The 18,649-nt window shown below is 42.1% G+C and overlaps 1 protein-coding gene across 1 annotated transcript; it reads left to right on the top strand.

Moving 5' to 3' along the window:
- Positions 1-11,317: 11,317 nt before the first annotated feature.
- On the top strand, positions 11,318-13,104 carry LOC311362205 (E3 ubiquitin-protein ligase TRIM39-like; the record flags this gene model as incomplete). The annotated part of the gene is made up of 2 exons (XM_084482018.1): positions 11,318-11,370; positions 11,474-13,104. Exon 2 carries the CDS (start codon positions 11,476-11,478, stop codon positions 13,102-13,104), a length of 1,629 nt encoding a protein of 542 aa, XP_084338144.1. The 5' UTR covers positions 11,318-11,370; positions 11,474-11,475.
- Between the last annotated feature and the right edge of the window lie 5,545 nt (positions 13,105-18,649).

The raw sequence follows: 18,649 nt of genomic DNA, 5'->3' as shown, positions 1-18,649 counted from the left end.
TCCCGGAAAAAAAAAAATCGAGCACCCTTATTGATATGTCATCCGCGCTGGGCAGGTATAAATACGAATCGAACGTTTTCGGTGTATTGGGAGCAGGTGGCTCTACTGATCTTTGATACAGTAGATCTATGATACAGTAGATGTAGAGGTGATCTTAATGCCAATATACAACTCCTCGTTCAGTAATCTGCGGGAGCTAGCTTAGTAGTCAACCTAGTAATATCTGTGTCCACGAGACTCATGAGCATTCGCGTGGATATCGAGGTCAGTACAGCTGCCTGCTCCTTTTTCACACCAACGTCAACCTTTCAAATAACGCTAAACCAAAATAAAGAAATACGGCCTCTATTTATTTTTAAATTCGCTCTTAAATTGTGCAAAAAACACCATCCTTGCTTCTTCGTTTGGATCGCATCGGTTAGAAAAACAAACGTTTGAGACGGCGATATGTATTGCGTTTAAGCCAGACATTTTTTTTTTAACAATTATCTGGCTGGAAAAATATAATGCAATATTTTTTTTAAGATCGAAACAAACGTTTTAAAACATATTCACGGCCTATCAGGCTTGCAAAACACATGTTCAACAGATTTACATTTCAAATAATGTATTCGATCCTTTACAATGTGGGATTAAGCTGTCATATGGTGAGACATGAAAAATGGAAATTGTGTATATACTTTCCTAAAGTAGCCTTATAGCCTAACCTAGCTTGCGGGGGTTGTTAATTCGGGATGGAGCTGATGTTATCAATGTTATTATTTAGTAATCTGTTTACATAAATAAAATAGCCTATCGCTTATCACACGCTCTAAAAGCAGGATCTGCCGAGGCCACTGTTTCAGTCCTTCTAAACAAGGCATTCATAGTATAGACACCCATATAGCATTAACTGCTAACTGGAAGTGTCGAAGGTGGAGTCAGGGTGTGTGTGTGTGTGTGTGTGTGTGTGTGTGTGTGTGTGTGTGTGTGTGTGTGTGTGTGTGTGTGTGTGTGTGTGTGTGTGTGTGTGTGTGTGTGTGTGTGTGTGTGTGTGTGTGTGTGTGTGTGTGTGTGTGTGTGTGTGTGTGTGTGTGTGTGTGTGTGTGTGTGTGTGTGTGTGTGTGTGTGTGTGTGTGTGTGTGTGTGTGTGTGTGTGTGTGTGTGTGTGTGTGTGTGTGTGTGTGTGTGTGTGTGTGTGTGGGGGGGGGGGGGGGGGGGGGATATAGTGTGGTGTGTGAGTTAAAAGTAGCTCTGCACAGGTTCCCCCAGGATGTTCTCCATCTCCTGGAGGACCTTCTGGACCTGGTGTTCCACCTCCTCTGAGTCATCTGAACAAGGGGAACAGAAATAGTTAGTTCAACCCAAACCCTACAGGCGCTATAAGGGCTTTCACACCTAAAGCAACATCCTATATTGGAAGTGAAAGAAGGACGTGTGGGTATATATATATATATGTGGGACACACAACACTTTGACATTATAATTATTTCATATAATATATATATTTTTTTATTGTTTACATTTTGCAACAATTAACTTATCAAGGTGCCATCATTGTCACAAGTAGATGCTCATTTACCTTCCAGATATCTGACTCAACGGTGTGGCTCCTCCTGCATGGTCCTGTCCTCACGCAGTTCCAGCAGGTGAAGCGTCTGGCCGTGTTTACCCAACATACTGACGGGGTGCACTGACCAGCACAATATCTTCTTCAGCTATGCCCATACAGGTAAAAAATATCATTTCTTTACTTCTTCCTTACCCCTTTTTATATTGTGCTTTGTAGATTTATAGGCTACATCTTATGTATCTCATGCTTTATTAAACATCAACTCAATGCCTATCCAAAGGGTGAGACAGATCCACTTTTTGAACACATTGTAATATGCATTGTATATTAGACAGGGAAAATGGGGCCAATAACAATGTCAAATTGACGTCATTAATCACATCATCAAAATATACACAATCTACATCAAATCTTCTGTACCCTATGGGGGATTGTATAGTTGTCCCTGTTGTCAAATATTGGTATGATATCTGACATCTGTAACCAATGCTTTACATCTTACAGCAGGGAGCACCAGAACAGAGTGGACCTATAGAGGGGCTCAACCAGACCCAAATGGCATTAAAATGTTCTTAACCGGTAAGGGATTATTTGTAGGGGGAAGGAGGATGAGACGATAGACAATGTATTCAACTACAATCAGCTCTCCATCCTCTTTTTTTGTAGTTTACAGCTTGTGTTTGATCATTTGAGAATTATCCTCAAGTCTTGAAATGCAGGGGAATAATATTTAAAGTTGTCAGGATGTCAGTGGTCCTTAAGTTATACATTCTACAACATTAAATTCAATGAGCCTCTTTATTTATCTCCATGAGGAGCATTTTAACATTCCAACCACACATTGAACCGTAGCACCACCGTGTGGCAAAAGTAGTGTACTGCAATTATTGAGTTGTATATAAGTTGTAAAACAACTGCTGCATTATGGTGAGTAAGTAAGTAAGCAACCATTCCGTTGCTTACAAATTGTCCCCTTAGAGATGACGACCGTGTTCATGTATGGGAAGAGTTCAAAACAATTACACGAATGAACCATAAAAAAAGCAAATGTGTGGGCGTTTACATGATCCTTTGATCGAAATATTGTAACCATAGCTCTGATTTGAATGTAACAAAAGTCAACTGAACGTTCTGTCTGGTAGTTCCATTTCCCATGAGGCCTTCTTTCTCTTCTTTTTTCATGTTTCTTTGAAAAATATTGGAAGATATTACCAATTTGACAAAGAATGCAAATCAGATTTCAATATAAGAAGTGCCGTGACTCAATAGTCCACTTTTCCCAGAAAAAAAAAAAATCGAGCACCCTTATTGAGATGTCATCCGCGCTGGGCAGGTATAAATACGAATCGAACGTTGGCGTTATATTGGAGCAGGTGGCTCTACTGATCTTTGATACAGTATGTATCTTTGATACAGTAGATGTAGAGGGAATCTTGAGTCCAATATACGACTCCTCGTTCAGTAATCTGCGGGAGCTGGCTTAGTAATAAACAGTAATGTGTGTCCACGAGACTCATGAGCATTAGCGTGGACATTGAGTTCAGTACAGCCGCCTGCTCCTTTTTCACACCAACGTCAACCTTTCAAATAACGCTAAACCAAAATAAAGAAATACGGCCTCTATTTATTTTTAAATTCGCTCTTAAATTGTGCAAAAAACACCATCCTTGCTTCTTCGTTTGGATCGCATCGGTTAGAAAAACAAACGTTTGAGACGGCGATATGTATTGCGTTTAAGCCAGACATTTTTTTTAAACAATTATCTGGCTGGAAAAATATAATGCAATATTTTTTTTTAAGATCGAAACAAACGTTTTAAAACATATTCACGGCCTATCAGTCATCTGAACAAGGGGAACAGAAATAGTTAGTTCAACCCAAACCCTACAGGCGCTATAAGGGCTTTCACACCTAAAGCAACATCCTATATTGGAAGTGAAAGAAGAATGTGCGTGTAAATATGTGGGACACACAACACTTTGGCATTATAATTATTTAATATAATATATATATATATATTTTTTTTTTATTGTTTAAAGTTTTGCAGCAATTGACTTATCAAGGTGCCATCATTGTCACAAGTAGATGCTCATTTACCTTCCAGATATCTGACTCAACGGTGTGGCTCCTCCTGCATGGTCCTGTCCTCACGCAGTTCCAGCAGATGAAGCGTCTGGCCGTGTTTACCCAACATACTGACGGGGTGCACTGACCAGCACAATATCTTCTTCAGCTATGCCCATACAGGTAAAACATATCATTTCTTTACTTCTTCCTTACCCCTTTTTATATTGTGCTTTGTAGATTTATAGGCTACATCTTATGTATCTCTTCCCATGATCATGCTTTATTAAACATCAACTCAATGCCTATCCAAAGGGTGAGACAGATCCACTATTTTAACACATTGTAATATGCATTGTATATTAGACAGGGAAAATGGGGCCAATAACAATGTCAAATTGACGTCATTAATCACATCATCAAAATATACACAATATAAATATTAAATACACATTTTGAACTTTGTTAAAGCCAAATATATACAAATCAATCTACATCAAATCTTCTGTACCCTATGGGGGATTGTATAGTTGTCCCTGTTGTCAAATATTGGTATGATATCTGACATCTGTAACCAATGCTTTACATCTTACAGCAGGGAGCACCAGAACAGAGTGGATCTATAGAGGGGCTCAACCAGACCCAAATGGCATTAAAATGTTCTTAACCGGTAAGGGATTATTTGTAGGGGGAAGGAGGATGAGACGATAGACAATGTATTCAACAACAATCAGCTCTCCATCCTCTTGTTTTGTAGTTTACAGCTTGTGTTTGATCATTTGAGAATTATCCTCAAGTCTTGAAATGCAGGGGAATAATATTTAAAGTTGTCAGGATGTCAGTGGTCCTTAAGTTATACATTCTACAACATTAAATTCAATGAGCCTCTTTATTAATCTCCATGAGGAGCATTTTAACATTCCAACCACACATTGAACCGTAGCACCACCGTGTGGCAAAAGTAGTGTACTGCAATTATTGAGTTGTATATAAGTTATAAAACAACTGCTGCATTATGGTGAGTAAGTAAGTAAGCAACCATTCCGTTGCTTACAAATTGTCCCCTTAGAGATGACGACCGTGTTCATGTATGGGAAGAGTTCAAAACAATTACACGAATGAAGCATAAAAAAAGCAAATGTGTGGGCGTTTACATGATCCTTTGATCGAAATATTGTAACCATAGCTCTGATTTGAATGTAACAAAAGTCAACTGAACGTTCTGTCTGGTAGTTCCATTTCCCATGAGGCCTTCTTTCTCTTCTTTTTTCATGTTTCTTTGAAAAATATTGGAAGATATTACCAATTTGACAAAGAATGCAAATCAGATTTCAATATAAGAAGTGCCGTGACTCAATAGTCCACTTTTCCCAGAAAAAAAAAAAATCGAGCACCCTTATTGAGATGTCATCCGCGCTGGGCAGGTATAAATACGAATCGAACGTTAGCGTTATATTGGAGCAGGTGGCTCTACTGATCTTTGATACAGTATGTATCTTTGATACAGTAGATGTAGAGGGAATCTTGAGGCCAATATACGACTCCTCGTTCAGTAATCTGCGGGAGCTGGCTTAGTAATAAACAGTAATGTGTGTCCACGAGACTCATGAGCATTAGCGTGGACATTGAGTTCAGTACAGCCGCCTGCTCCTTTTTCACACCAACGTCAACCTTTCAAATAACGCTAAACCAAAATAAAGAAATACGGCCTCTATTTATTTTTTAATTCGCTCTTAAATTGTGCAAAAAACACCATCCTTGCTTCTTCGTTTGGATCGCATCGGTTAGAAAAACAAACGTTTGAGACGGCGATATGTATTGCGTTTAAGCCAGACATTTTTTTTTAAACAATTATCTGGCTGGAAAAATATAATGCAATATATTTTTTTAAGATCGAAACAAACGTTTTAAAACATATTCACGGCCTATCAGTCATCTGAACAAGGGGAACAGAAATAGTTAGTTCAACCCAAACCCTACAGGCGCTATAAGGGCTTTCACACCTAAAGCAACATCCTATATTGGAAGTGAAAGAAGAATGTGCGTGTAAATATGTGGGACACACAACACTTTGGCATTATAATTATTTAATATAATATATATATATATATATATATTTTTTTATTGTTTAAAGTTTTGCAGCAATTGACTTATCAAGGTGCCATCATTGTCACAAGTAGATGCTCATTTACCTTCCAGATATCTGACTCAACGGTGTGGCTCCTCCTGCATGGTCCTGTCCTCACGCAGTTCCAGCAGGTGAAGCGTCTGGCCGTGTTTACCCAACATACTGACGGGGTGCACTGACCAGCACAATATCTTCTTCAGCTATGCCCATACAGGTAAAAACTATCATTTCTTTACTTCCTCCTTCCCCATTTTTCTATTGTGCTTTGAAGATTTATAGGCTACATCTTATGTATCTCATGCTTTATTAAACATCAACTCAATGCCTATCCAAAGAGTGAGACAGATCCACTATTTTAACACATTGTAATATGCATTGTATATTAAACAGGGAAAATGGGGCCAATAACAATGTCAAATTAACGCTATTAATCATATCATCAAAATATGCACAATATCAATATTAAATACACATTTTGAACTTCTGAAAGAGGTTAAAGCCAAATAATTATTTGTAGGGGGAAGGAGGATGAGACGATAGACAACAGTCAACAACAATCAGCTCTCCATCCTCTTGTTTTGTAGTTTACAGCTTGTGTTTGATCATTTGAGAATTATCACCCATGTCTTGAAATGCAGGGGAATAATATTTAAAGTTGTCAGGATGTCAGTGGTCCTTAAGTTATACATTCTCCAACATTAAATCCATTGAGCCTCTTTAATTATCTTCATGAGGAGCATTTTAACATTCCAACCACACATTGAACCGTAGCACCACCGTATGGCAACAGTAGTGTACTGCAATTATTGAGTTGTAGGCCTATATAAGTTGTAAAACAACTGCTGCATGGTGAGAAAGTAAGTAAGTAAGTAAGCAACCATTCCTTTGCTTACAAATTGCCCCTTAGATCATGACGGTGTTCAACCACAAAAGCGCAAGGGGGGGGGGGGGGGGCGCAGAGAAGCTACGAAAGGGCTCAAAAGTCTACAAGTGGACCCAGTAAAATGTGCCAAAATCACAGATTTGTTTGCCAGTGCCACCACAAGTTGGACTGCAGCAGCGGGGGCAGGGCCGCCGACAGATGCAGTCCCAACGAGTGCACAGTCGAGGGAGGGCGGGAGGGTGAGTGTGTGTGTGTGTGTGTGTGTGTGTGTGTGTGTGTGTGTGTGTGTGTGTGTGTGTGTGTGTGTGTGTGTGTGTGTGTGTGTGTGTGTGTGTGTGTGTGTGTGTGTGTGTGTGTGTGTGTGTGTTCGCATTAATAATCATTTACTACTTTAACGGCACCCACAATCCAAAAACCCAGTTGAAACTAGATGGAAAAAGTGTGCAGTTCAAAACGTGATGCAGCTTTTACTTCTGCGTCACCTGCAGTTTGTTATGTATGATTATTCAAAAAACCCATGTTATTTCCCATAGACATTTGACCGAGGGAACCGGGAGCCTGGGGGGAACCGGAGGCGGGACTTATTCTTCAGGTCTATGGGCATGCATTTGAGTGTTTCTCTGCAACCTGCATCAGTAGCAAAGAAGCCGCCTGCATTTTAAATTGCGCGATTCGATTGTCGTCGACGCGGAGAGGAGAAAACTTAAAATAAGTCAACGAGTTGTCAGCCTCAGAACGCACTCAATTTTCTGAGATTTGAAGTCAGTCATGATTTGTCGAAATTGTTGTCGATCTTGACGCAGTACAACAAACAAACCTATCAAATTTCTTAGCGCAGACAGGCAGGTACAGACACCGGCTCCTCCACCAAGCTGCAAGAGGGCGACTGTGACCCCAGATGGTGGGGCAGCCAAGAGGGACGCAGAGCCATCCAGACCAGCTGGCCAAGCGGGATGCTCCCTTATCCCAACCATTGGTGCGACTGCACCGGCTCCTCCACCAAGAGGCAAGAGGGCAACTGTTACCACAGATGGTGGTGCAGCCAGATGCATCGGCAGTCAGATGCATCTGAAACCAAACAAGGCCACTGGCAGCCAGCCGCAGACAATGGATCAGGGGGAAATGGCCAAACTGGGGAAACATGGAAGGACCCTGAGACCCCTGATTTTAGAGACTTACTCCAAGGTCCCTCCCATTGGTGCGGCGTCACCGGCTCCCCCATCAAGAGGCAAGAGGGCAACTGGTACTACAGATGGTGGTGCAGCCAAAAGCGACACAGGGACATCCAGACCCTTCCGCTGAAGTTTGGATGCATCGGATGACTATCAGGGAAGTTAATGGTTGTTGTAGTGGCGATTTGTCCTCAATAAAACAATAACTGTAAAATAAAGAAATCAAAGCTCAAGCTACAGACAAATGAAATAACGCTATTTTTTTATCTGACATTTTTCATGCATTTATGCTGAAAACGTCGGCCAAAACATGATGACGTCACATTTATATATATGATAAAAATAAAAGTAAAAATATATGATATAACACTAGCAGGGCTTTTTCTTAATTTATTTCTCTATTTATTTTATATTGTGAGACTTTTCACTTTTTAATTCCATCGCATGATTAAGGTGTAAACTCCAGCCAGGTGCCACTAATTAACACAGTTTTATTAGAATTGCATCGTTGACTAACATGAAGGTGTTAAATGAATGCAGCGTGTATATGGCGTTGGCTTGGTGACGGGTGTGCGGAGGACAGCCGCAGCAGACAGATTGGGAGACGTCTTCCGCTGTCGCTCTCCAAGGTGCTGAACTCTGGCTGAGTGATGACGTCACACGCTTTGGACAAGCCACCGACCGCGTGGTTTAGGAAATCAGCCCCGGTGTACATAATCCATTTAAAAAGAAGTAAGAATGTGAAACACTTTGCAGGAAGAACTACCTGTACCTAATGAGATGAGATAATATAAGGAAAGCGTAGAATTGTTGACAGCTCTTTTGTGCTATACAAAATCGTGGCCAGGCATTAAAAACAAGACTAGTTTGTGGCTATTCTGTCTGGTTCTTAAACCTTCTCTCTCCTACAACTATAGAAGATCATGTTAGCCAAACTATAACTCACAATATGACCATCAGCAGGCGTTTGTATCCAGAGCGTCCAGTGAGATGAAGGCCCAGGTCTGGGCTGCTCAGGGAGGACGTTGGGGATCCTCTGGACGAGGAGTCTAAACAAACCAACCCACCGGGTCCCCTGAGCCCCTCAACAGTCCTGGTTCACTGTGGGGCTGCAGGGCTGCTGGCTCCCCTGTGAACGCCCCTTCAGTTCAGCTTCAGTAAGAGGAGGACAGGTGTGTCGCATCAGCGCCCAATCAGCAGGGGACCGGGTCACCCTATCAGCCAATCAGAGATGACGTCTGCAACAGCAGGTGACCGGGTCACCCTATCAGCCAATCAGAGGGGATGCCTGCAACAGCAGGTGTTTCACATAGAGAGGGAGTCAGCGAATATGAATAATGCAAACCGATCTATAAATGGTGTAGAAAAGATGTCTGCTTGGATTATCGATTAAAAGTCTTGAATGAATTAATGACTTCAGTTCCTTCCTGAACTACGGGCCGTTCTGTGGTTCTCTGAGGGCGCGCCACCAACTGCCAAGCTCTACCGGTCGAGCCACCAGGGACCAGAGATTCAAACCACCCAAAGGATTCCTGGAATTTTTGAGTCACCGTTTATTAAAACGAAAAACAAACTCGCCAGCAGACATGGCCTTTCTAGTGAGCTCAAAGCGAGCAAAATAAAATGTTTGGGAGAATTTGGGAGGAGCGGCACCCAAAGGAAACCCACAACAACACATTGATGAGAGACCTCCTTGCTAACCATCTCACCCTCATTTGTGTTAAATGTTGTGTTGTCTAAAGCGTCATAACGTCCACTAAGGTATTTTATTATCGGTCGGTCCAGGGTTCCTTCCCTCTGGGCTTTTAGGGGGTGTTTCCTTGTGCTGTAGAGGGCTTAGGGTTTAGGGAGTTAAATACTAGCCAAGCTACTAGCCTTAAAGGTCATGTCAATGATTTATCTGGTTTGATTCATCTCTCCCTCTCTCTGTATGTCTGTGTGTGTGTGTGTGTGTGTGTCTCTCTCTCTCTCTCTCTCTCTCTCTCTCTCTCTTTTTTTTGCTCTCCCCCCTTGTCACTATATACTCTTCCGTGTACCATGACATGAGAAGAAGAGAGAGAGAGAGAGAGAGAGAGAGAGAGAGAGAGAGAGAGAGAGAGAGAGAGAGAGAGAGAGAGAGAGAGAGAGAGAGAGAGAGAGAGAGAGAGAGAGAGAGAGAGAGAGAGAGAGAGAGAGAGCCTGACCTGACCTGACCTGACCTGACCTGACCTAACCAGACCGACTGACTGACTGACTGACTTTGGTTTCCTGCTGAGTTGTTGGTATGGTGACACCTTTGTGTAACACACGTTTGTGTGTGTGCGTGTCGTGTGTTTGTGTGTATATAACAGGGAAATAAAGAACCTTATATAATGACATCATACAGCCATCGTACCGAAAAGTCTTTTCTTGTTTTGTTGTGGTTTGATTGATGAAAGGTGATGCAGTGGGTTACATAGTAGTGATGTGGATTCATCCTGCTCCAAATCTCAACATGAATGAATAACTTTTTTAAAACGTATGTAAATATGCCCTCAAATGACCCTCTATTAAACACATGCTACTTGCACTTTAACAGTTACTGGCAGTTCTGGGTTATCAGGTTACATGAATCAAATGTTCTGGCTCCACCCCAGAGACGATGAAAACCAGATCTGCAATCAAGCCGTGCCCCTTAATGGAAAGCTACCGTCTACCAGGCATCAGCCAGAATACATTTTTTAAATTCTGATAGTGGGTTAGGACCAGCTCCCACAGTGTGTTTGGTTTTCTTCACAACTTGACTGCAAGTGACCTTGCACACCTTGATAACCCTAAATAACAACTAGAACTAGACTACAAAACCAGTTGTCCATCACTTCAGATTTTCACACTGTTTGTCCCTGGCATGTAAAAGCTACCCATAATGCACCACCAGTGATAATGTGACATTGTTAAATGCCACGGCAGATTTTAGGTTTGTTTTGCTGTCTCTGCGCTGGCATTGACAGTGATGTCTCTGAATAGTGAACTTGTTGGTCTGGTTCGTCTGCCCTACCCTGAGTCATGTGATGCAGCTGTTTTATGAGTCTGAGAGATTAGCCTTATATAAGTACCAGTTTAAACATAATATTGAATCAAAAACCATAATAGCACATATTACCTGGCTATACAGGTAGAGGGACGTTTTTATGAAGACTGCACCAGAGAAAACACCTGAGCTAGTTTCTGTATAGGTCTTAATCACAGTTACAGTAGCAAATCACCATTCAATCACCAGAATGTATCCGGTTTTACACCATCTCTTGGTCTGTGTTTTGTATTTTAAAGATTGAACAGATTTGAACACACATCAATGCATTTGAGGTAGCCCACACAGTAAATGAATGTGCCTAAACAATGAAACATCACTGAACTGTGTCTGTGGGGGAGGAGCCAGGTGTTAGGGGAGGAGCCAGGTGTTAGGGGAGGAGAGCAGAGGACGTCTTGATCAGGAAACAAAACTTAACATTCCCAGTAACCAAATTCATCCGACTTGGAAGCAGTTCTTTCTTTCAGGAGGAAAATAACACATTTTATAGCAAATAGTGTGACAGACAGAAACCACAGCAAGGTGAGTAAAACAGAACAACTTTGAGATGAGGTAAAACCTCTCTTTCTGTTATAACAAAAACAATGGGATTGCTCAATATATAAACCTTGTTATCTGTGTCTAGGAATGGCCTCTGCTTACACTTCCTGGTCTGAAGATAATGTTTCATGTCCCATCTGTCTGGATGTGTTCAGCAGCCCAGTCACCACACCATGTGGACACAACTTCTGCAGAACCTGTATTACAAAGTTCTGGGATGAACAAGTCCAGTACAAATGTCCTGTTTGCAACAAGATTTTCAACACAAGACCTGATTTATGGGTCAATATCCTCTTATCGGAGATGGTTGATCGGTTTGGAACGTCTGTACGAGTAAAAGAGCAGCCTTGTGTTGAACCAGGAGAAGTTCCCTGTGATGTCTGTACTGGGACCCAGCTGAAGGCCGTGAAGTCCTGCCTAGTGTGTCTTATCTCTTACTGTCAAACCCACCTGGAGCCACATCAGAGAGTCGCAGGCCTGAAGAAACATCGGCTGGTCGAGCCTATGGACCGTCTGGAAGACAGGATGTGTAAGAAACACGAACGACTTCTCGAGCTCTTCTGCCAGACTGAACAGGTGTATGTGTGTCAGTTTTGCACAGAGACAGACCACAAGTCCCATCCTGTTGTTCCTCTAAAGGAGGAATATGAAGTGAAGACGGCCCAGCTGGGGAAGATAGAGGCTGAAGTCCAGCAGATGATCCAGGAGAGAAAAATAAAGATTAAGGAGATTAAAAACACAGTTAAACGCAGAAAAGCAGATGCAGACAGAGAGATAGCTGATGCTTTGCAGGTCATCACTGCTCTGATGCGCTGCATTGAAAAGTGCCAGGATGATCTCAACCAAATGGTTAAAGAGAGACTGAAATCCACAGAGAAACAAGCTGAAGGCCTCATCAAAGAGCTGGAGCAGGAAATAAAATATCTGACCAATAGAAGCTCAGAGGTGAAGCAGCTCTCACACACTAAAGACCACCTCCACTTCCTCCAGGCCTTCAGATCCCTGAAGAATCGTCCACCCACCAGGGACTGGACAACAGCCGAGGTCTGTCCTCCATCATACATAGGGACCTTGAGGAGATCCCTGGATCAGCTGAAGGAGACACTGAACATGGAGATGAAAAAGCTGTGCGGTGCTGCTGAACTGAAGAGGGTCCAGCAGTATGAAGTAGATGTGACTCTGGATCCTGATACAGCTCATCCCCGTCTCATCCTGTCTGAGGATGGGAAACAAGTACATCATGGACGTGTAGAGAAGGATCTCTCAGACAACCCTAAGAGATTTACAGAGTATCTATATGTTCTCACGAGGCAGAGCTTCTCCTCAGGGAGAATTTACTTTGAGGTACAGGTTAAGGACAAGACTACATGGCGTTTAGGAGTGGCCAGAGAGTCCATCAACAGAATAGGTGAGCTCATAGTGACCCCTGAGATGGGTTACTGGACAGTTTACTACTACAAGGATTTTTTGGTATTTAGTGATAACCCTTCTGTCCGTCTCCCTCTGAGAGCTAAGCTCCAGAAGGTGGGGGTGTTTGTTGATTATGATGAGGGTCTGGTCTCCTTCTATGATGTGGAAGCCAGGGTTCGTATGTACTCTGCAACTGGCTGCACCTTTACTAAGCCTCTCTATCCATTCCTCTGTCCAGGTCTCTATAATTATGAAGGTAACAATTCTGCCCCCCTGATCATCTCACCTGTCAATCAAAGAGACTAGGACCTATGTTTGATAATAAAATAATCAAACGACCAAAACAGCTGAGGTTGTTTCCTGAATTAGAATCAGATCTCCTATGTGAGATCTGAGAGAACTGTATTAATGTTTTACTGCTGTCATTTAACGAGGAAAAATTAATTAGGAAGTGAACCCTACTACTAAGTTATAACCCATTGTAAATCATTAGATAACATTATATTCTTCATTGTCTCTTTCTCACGTATTTAAAGGTTTACTGCTATACAATTGTTTATGGTTGCAGTTATGTTGAACCAGTTTCAGGGATTAATGTGCATCATAATGATCGAATCGTTACTTTCTTCTGAATCTTGAATGAAGACACAATAAAATGAATGAATGTATGACAACACTTTTCTGATTTAAATAAAAATAGAAAAACAGCTGATGAGTTGACTTACTTTTAATGTCCACCATGCAACAACCCAACATGTGTAACACACTTACACAAAGGTCACTGTGACTACATGTAAAGATTCTCCCCATGTGTATGAGTCCACATGACTCACACACATGGATTGTGTTAAGTATTGTCTTGCGTACACATTACACGTGTTTAAAAATTACCTAGGCAATATTATGATTTATTTGGGCAAATATTTAAAGTGCTTTAGCTCTAATTTAGCCTTTTTTAAGACAGCGCACAATTATTTTTGCTCCACTGATCCATGGTTCAGCTCTACCCTCAAAGGACAGCGACTATAGACTACTTTACTCATCGGACTAAATGCTGTTTTCTACCAGGTACTTCTCACTACACAAAACATAACTTCATTCAAACATATACGGCGATCAAAACAACGTAACACTCAGGGGGCTTGCAGCGGTGGAACTAGAGCTTTATAGGGTGGCCAGGGGGGCCCAGGTAACTTCAGTGGCTCCATAGACCGTGGTAGAAAAGTGAGTGTGGACCCCTAACCTGTCATCTAAAGGCCCTGACACACCATTCCGACTGCCGATCGTCTACAGAAAACGCGGACACACACACACACACACACACACACACACACACACACACACACACACACACACACACACACACACAGTTTCCCAGTTTCTCACTTGCATACACCCTTTGAGTTGAGTTAACATTGAGACATCTTAATTTATTTTTTCCACCCAGACACACGCATCTGCTCACATACACACTCGCATACACACTCGCATACACACTCTCACACACACACACACACACACACACACACACACACACACACACACACACACACACACACACACACACACACACACACACACACACACACAGACAAAAGCAGTGTTTTCAAGAGTGTTCAAATAAAGTATGCTTAAAGCCAGCAGCCGTTTCGGGAGAGACAAAGAATTATGGTTTCATGCCGATTGCCGACCACAGCTACCCGTTTATCGGGTGACGGCGCGATTAAAGTCCTGATCGCCGCATCGTCACAGAAGCAAGTGAAAAGTGACAGCTCTGCTACATTCACGCTCCATTAAAACAATACAATTAGGCCTATATTTATTTTTTGGGTTGCACTACAAATGAAGAGTTTACTTTCAAAACGCTTTAAATTCATTTTGATTAATTTGAGTAAAAATTTGTTTTCTTTACCAAGAAAGTGGTATGAAAACCACTACTTTCTGTTTCAACTCTTTAATATAGCTAGGACTTGAGGTTATAATAAAATTACAAATTCAAATCCAGATTTTAATATTTAGATATTTATTTTAAAAACAGATTATTTTTTTCCCCAAAATGCAATAAATCCATGACACGTCTTTTCCAAAATGCGATATGAATACACGAATATGATTCTTTTTTCGAAGGCTTACGTTTCTTACCCACAGCATAAGCCACCAAAGTCTCATCAATGCCATCAAAAATAATCATACGAAACGATAGAAAACCGTTTTTCAAGTAGGTCTATTCGGTAGCATCTTCCAGATCGACAGGCCTAGAGTCCTGTAAGGTGAACTGGCATCCACCGGGTGGCTCAATCTATTTGTCTATATACTCAAATTAGAAGATGGTTTATTGCTGGTGTGGGATGTTTATGTCTTGATGTCCTGCCTGAGCAATACACATTTACATAGTGTGTGTGTGTGTGTGTGTGTGTGTGTGTGTGTGTGTGTGTGTATGTGTATGTGTATGTGTGTGTGTGTGTGTGTGTGTGTGTGTGTGTGTGAGAGAGAGAATCCTGCTGTGCAAGTAGAGCTTTTGCTGGCCTGGAAAAAAAAACACTGCAACATTAGGACAAACCTCAAAAAATTCAACAAACTGGGAGGACACTGCACGACACAGATCCACCTGGAGAAACTGCCTGCAAGAAGGTACCACTTTCCATGAGGACCAACTCCGACAAACTCAAGCAGCAGCAGAGGAAGGAGAGGTTCACCACCAAACAGGCCCCCCCATTCCCTACCCCTGGCACCTCACATCCATGCCCACTCTGCAATAAAGTATGTGGCTCCAGAATTGGCCTCTTTAGCCATCTGAGGACCCACAAAAAGGATCCCCCAGGAGGACCATCATACTCGACATACTCGACACACCATCGCCGATGGTGTGTGTGTGTGTGTGTGTGTGTGTGTGTGTGTGTGTGTGTGTGTGTGTGTGTGCCAGTTGATCTGCAAGAAACATGTTTAAATATCAATATCATTAAAGTTGATAAACGACAAACTGATAGCCTGACAAGTCTTTCCTGGCCACAGTGTGTGTTTATGCACATGTTTTGAGTATAAAACATTGATAGACTTAGAAACAGCTTATGGTCTTGTGTAAACCAATTTCATATTGTGGCTTTGTAAACATAAGCGTGTGTTTATACACTTTATATTAAATTAATAGGTTTATTTTAGTCATTTCAACTTGAGCTTATTTGAGGCATATTCTAAAGAGTGTCAATAAAAAAGAATCTGGTTGTCCGCGACAACACCACAACGTCGTGTGACGTTTGGGGCCAGCGGAACCCTGACGGACCTCTGTGACATCACAAGGCCCGCTCCTCTGTTTAAGGCACCGTTCCTCAGCCCAGTGCTCACTTGCTGATCAGAGAGTCGAGGGATAAGCGTTACCTGGTTCTAAGAGATCATAGCAGCATTTTGTCCAGTAAGCAAAGCGGAGCAAGAGAACAATGGGGAGAAGACGGGTGAGGAACCGGGTGAGGAACCCAAAACCCGAGGACCTCCTCCAAGAGGAGGTACTCCAAGAGGAGGGACCTCAACGAGGAGCGCCGGAGAACCCGGGTAGGGTTGAGGTCGAACGAGCGGCCGCGAGCCGGGGTCGAGCCCGGGTCAGGCACCGTTCCCGCCCCTATCCAGCCTCCCCCTCACCGCGAGGGAAAGACCGTCTGAGACAGGTGAGGGAGGGAGGGTGTCAACATCTGTTCTAAGATCACCGGAGTTAAACAAAGGGACTTGAGTTCTTTTTGCAATCGGCAAATCATTAAGAAAGCAGCAGGTATTTTGGCTTCTTCTGGCCATGTTCTTAAAAGTGAATTCTCTGTGTTGCCATCAGGGCGTCGCTACGCTTTACCTGCTTGCAGAACAAACCGCCATTCCAAGTCGTTCATCCCCTCTGCAATTCGACTACTAAATGCTCCGTAGTTGTGTATGTGTATTTGTTGTTTGTATATTACTGTGTCTGTATACAAGCTGCTCAAACTAATTGCCCCTAGTGGGATTAATAAAGTTGTATTGTCTTGTATTGTATTGTATTGAGAGGACACGGGTACGGACCGCACACGCAAACTTTAAGTGTGCAGATGCACTCTTTTATTCTTTCCCTAAAAAAAATAATGCATATAAATATGTTCATGCACATTTTCTTAAACTTTTTCTCCTGAAAACTTCAGGATTTCAGCATATTTTTTGCATTTTTCAAAGGAATGTATACACAACAAACCGTACTTGTACTTTTATTATATTTACTTAATGACACACAAAATTTCCCAAACATACACCTGCATGAACACACACACACATACACACACATGCAAGTGTGGGTTGATGCACTTTTATTTTTATATTTTATTTATTATTATTATTATTTTTTTAATGTGGTTATACTTTTATTATATTTACTTAATGTCACACAATTTCTCACACAAGAAACACGCACCTGCACAAACACACACACACACACACTCAAACTAACACACACACGCACGCACGCACGCACACACACACACACACACACACACACACACACACACACACACACACACACACACACACACACACACACACACACACGAGTGAGCCCATTTCATAACAGGACCTAACATGTATCTTCAGTAGTGATGTAGTATCCTGTTTTAACTCGACGAGTTCCTGACGCGGTGTGTTGTGTCCTAGATGCTGAGGAGTCCGGGGGTCTTGGCGACTGAGGAGGCGTCTGAGGTCGACGTGTACAAAGAGTACGAGCTGTCAGCCCTGGACCCAGGCCACACCTCCGCTACTCACATGGTGAGCTAGCTGCATTGTTATGGTTACCTGTGTGTGAGTGTGAGTGTGAGTGTGTTGGTTTGCGATTAACTTTTACGTTTTATATGTCAGCATAATCACCAAACCGTAACTGACTGACGTTCACATCAACAGTCACTAAGATATAACACACAAACAGCAAACAGACAAAACGCTACTTGAATCATCATTAAATACAGTTGTCTCATTAATATCTGACAGGACACCAACACCAAGTCTGGGAAGAAGACCTTGGTCATCATCCTTCATCTAGAAGCGAAGATAGAAAAAGAAGAGCTTTTCTTTGGAATCTCGGACATGGCCGATGAGGAAGAGGACAAACCTGTACAGGAGCCCAAAGACAAGAGCCTCAGGCAGCGATTGGCCAATTGGCTGAATGAGAAGGTGAAGAAGCACCACGAAAAGAAGATCGCCAGGACTGACCTGAAGGAGGCCACGAAGAGACACCTGACAGTGAGTCCTTTTGAATGGCCTCGGCTAATTGTGCAATCCAACGCATTTCATGACGCCACTCAGGATGTTGTGGTGTGTGGCACATGCTCTTGCTTTCTTTTAAATCTTCTTACGCGTCCATGTTGTTCCGCACACACTTATGCACGTAAGGCCGATGCAGGAGAGGGGACAGCAGAGGGGCCAAAGAAACTAATGACAAGATTGGAGAAGGCGGCTATGGGGTGAGTTACTGTTTAATTCTTACTATGAGAAGATAATAGGCTTCAATGTGAATAAAAAAGTGATTTTTTTTCACCTTGTTTCAGTTGCATTTCCAGAGTGGTGTCCCTGCTCCAATAAGATGATCCCCTCCACTCAGCCAACCCCGGTGCGGGTCACCTGTGAAAGAAACAACACAAAAAAGAAAAAAAAAAAATATATATATATATATATATATATACAAAAAGAATATACAAAAAAATACCCCAAAAAAATATATATATATACAAGAAAAAATATACAGCCTATATGAGCAAAAACAAACGCCTACCCTACTTCATTACGAGGGCAATCTCTTCAAAGGAGGACCAGGTGTCTGTCCAACCCCTTTTGGTCTTTGAGTTTATTATTTTTT

Source organism: Micromesistius poutassou, assembly GCF_964030765.1.
Source record: "Micromesistius poutassou genome assembly, chromosome: 17".
In the NCBI taxonomy this organism is placed as follows: Eukaryota; Metazoa; Chordata; class Actinopteri; order Gadiformes; family Gadidae; genus Micromesistius; species Micromesistius poutassou.
The sequence above is the reverse complement of the archived record's forward strand: the minus strand, read 5'-3'. Positions and strand labels throughout refer to the sequence as shown.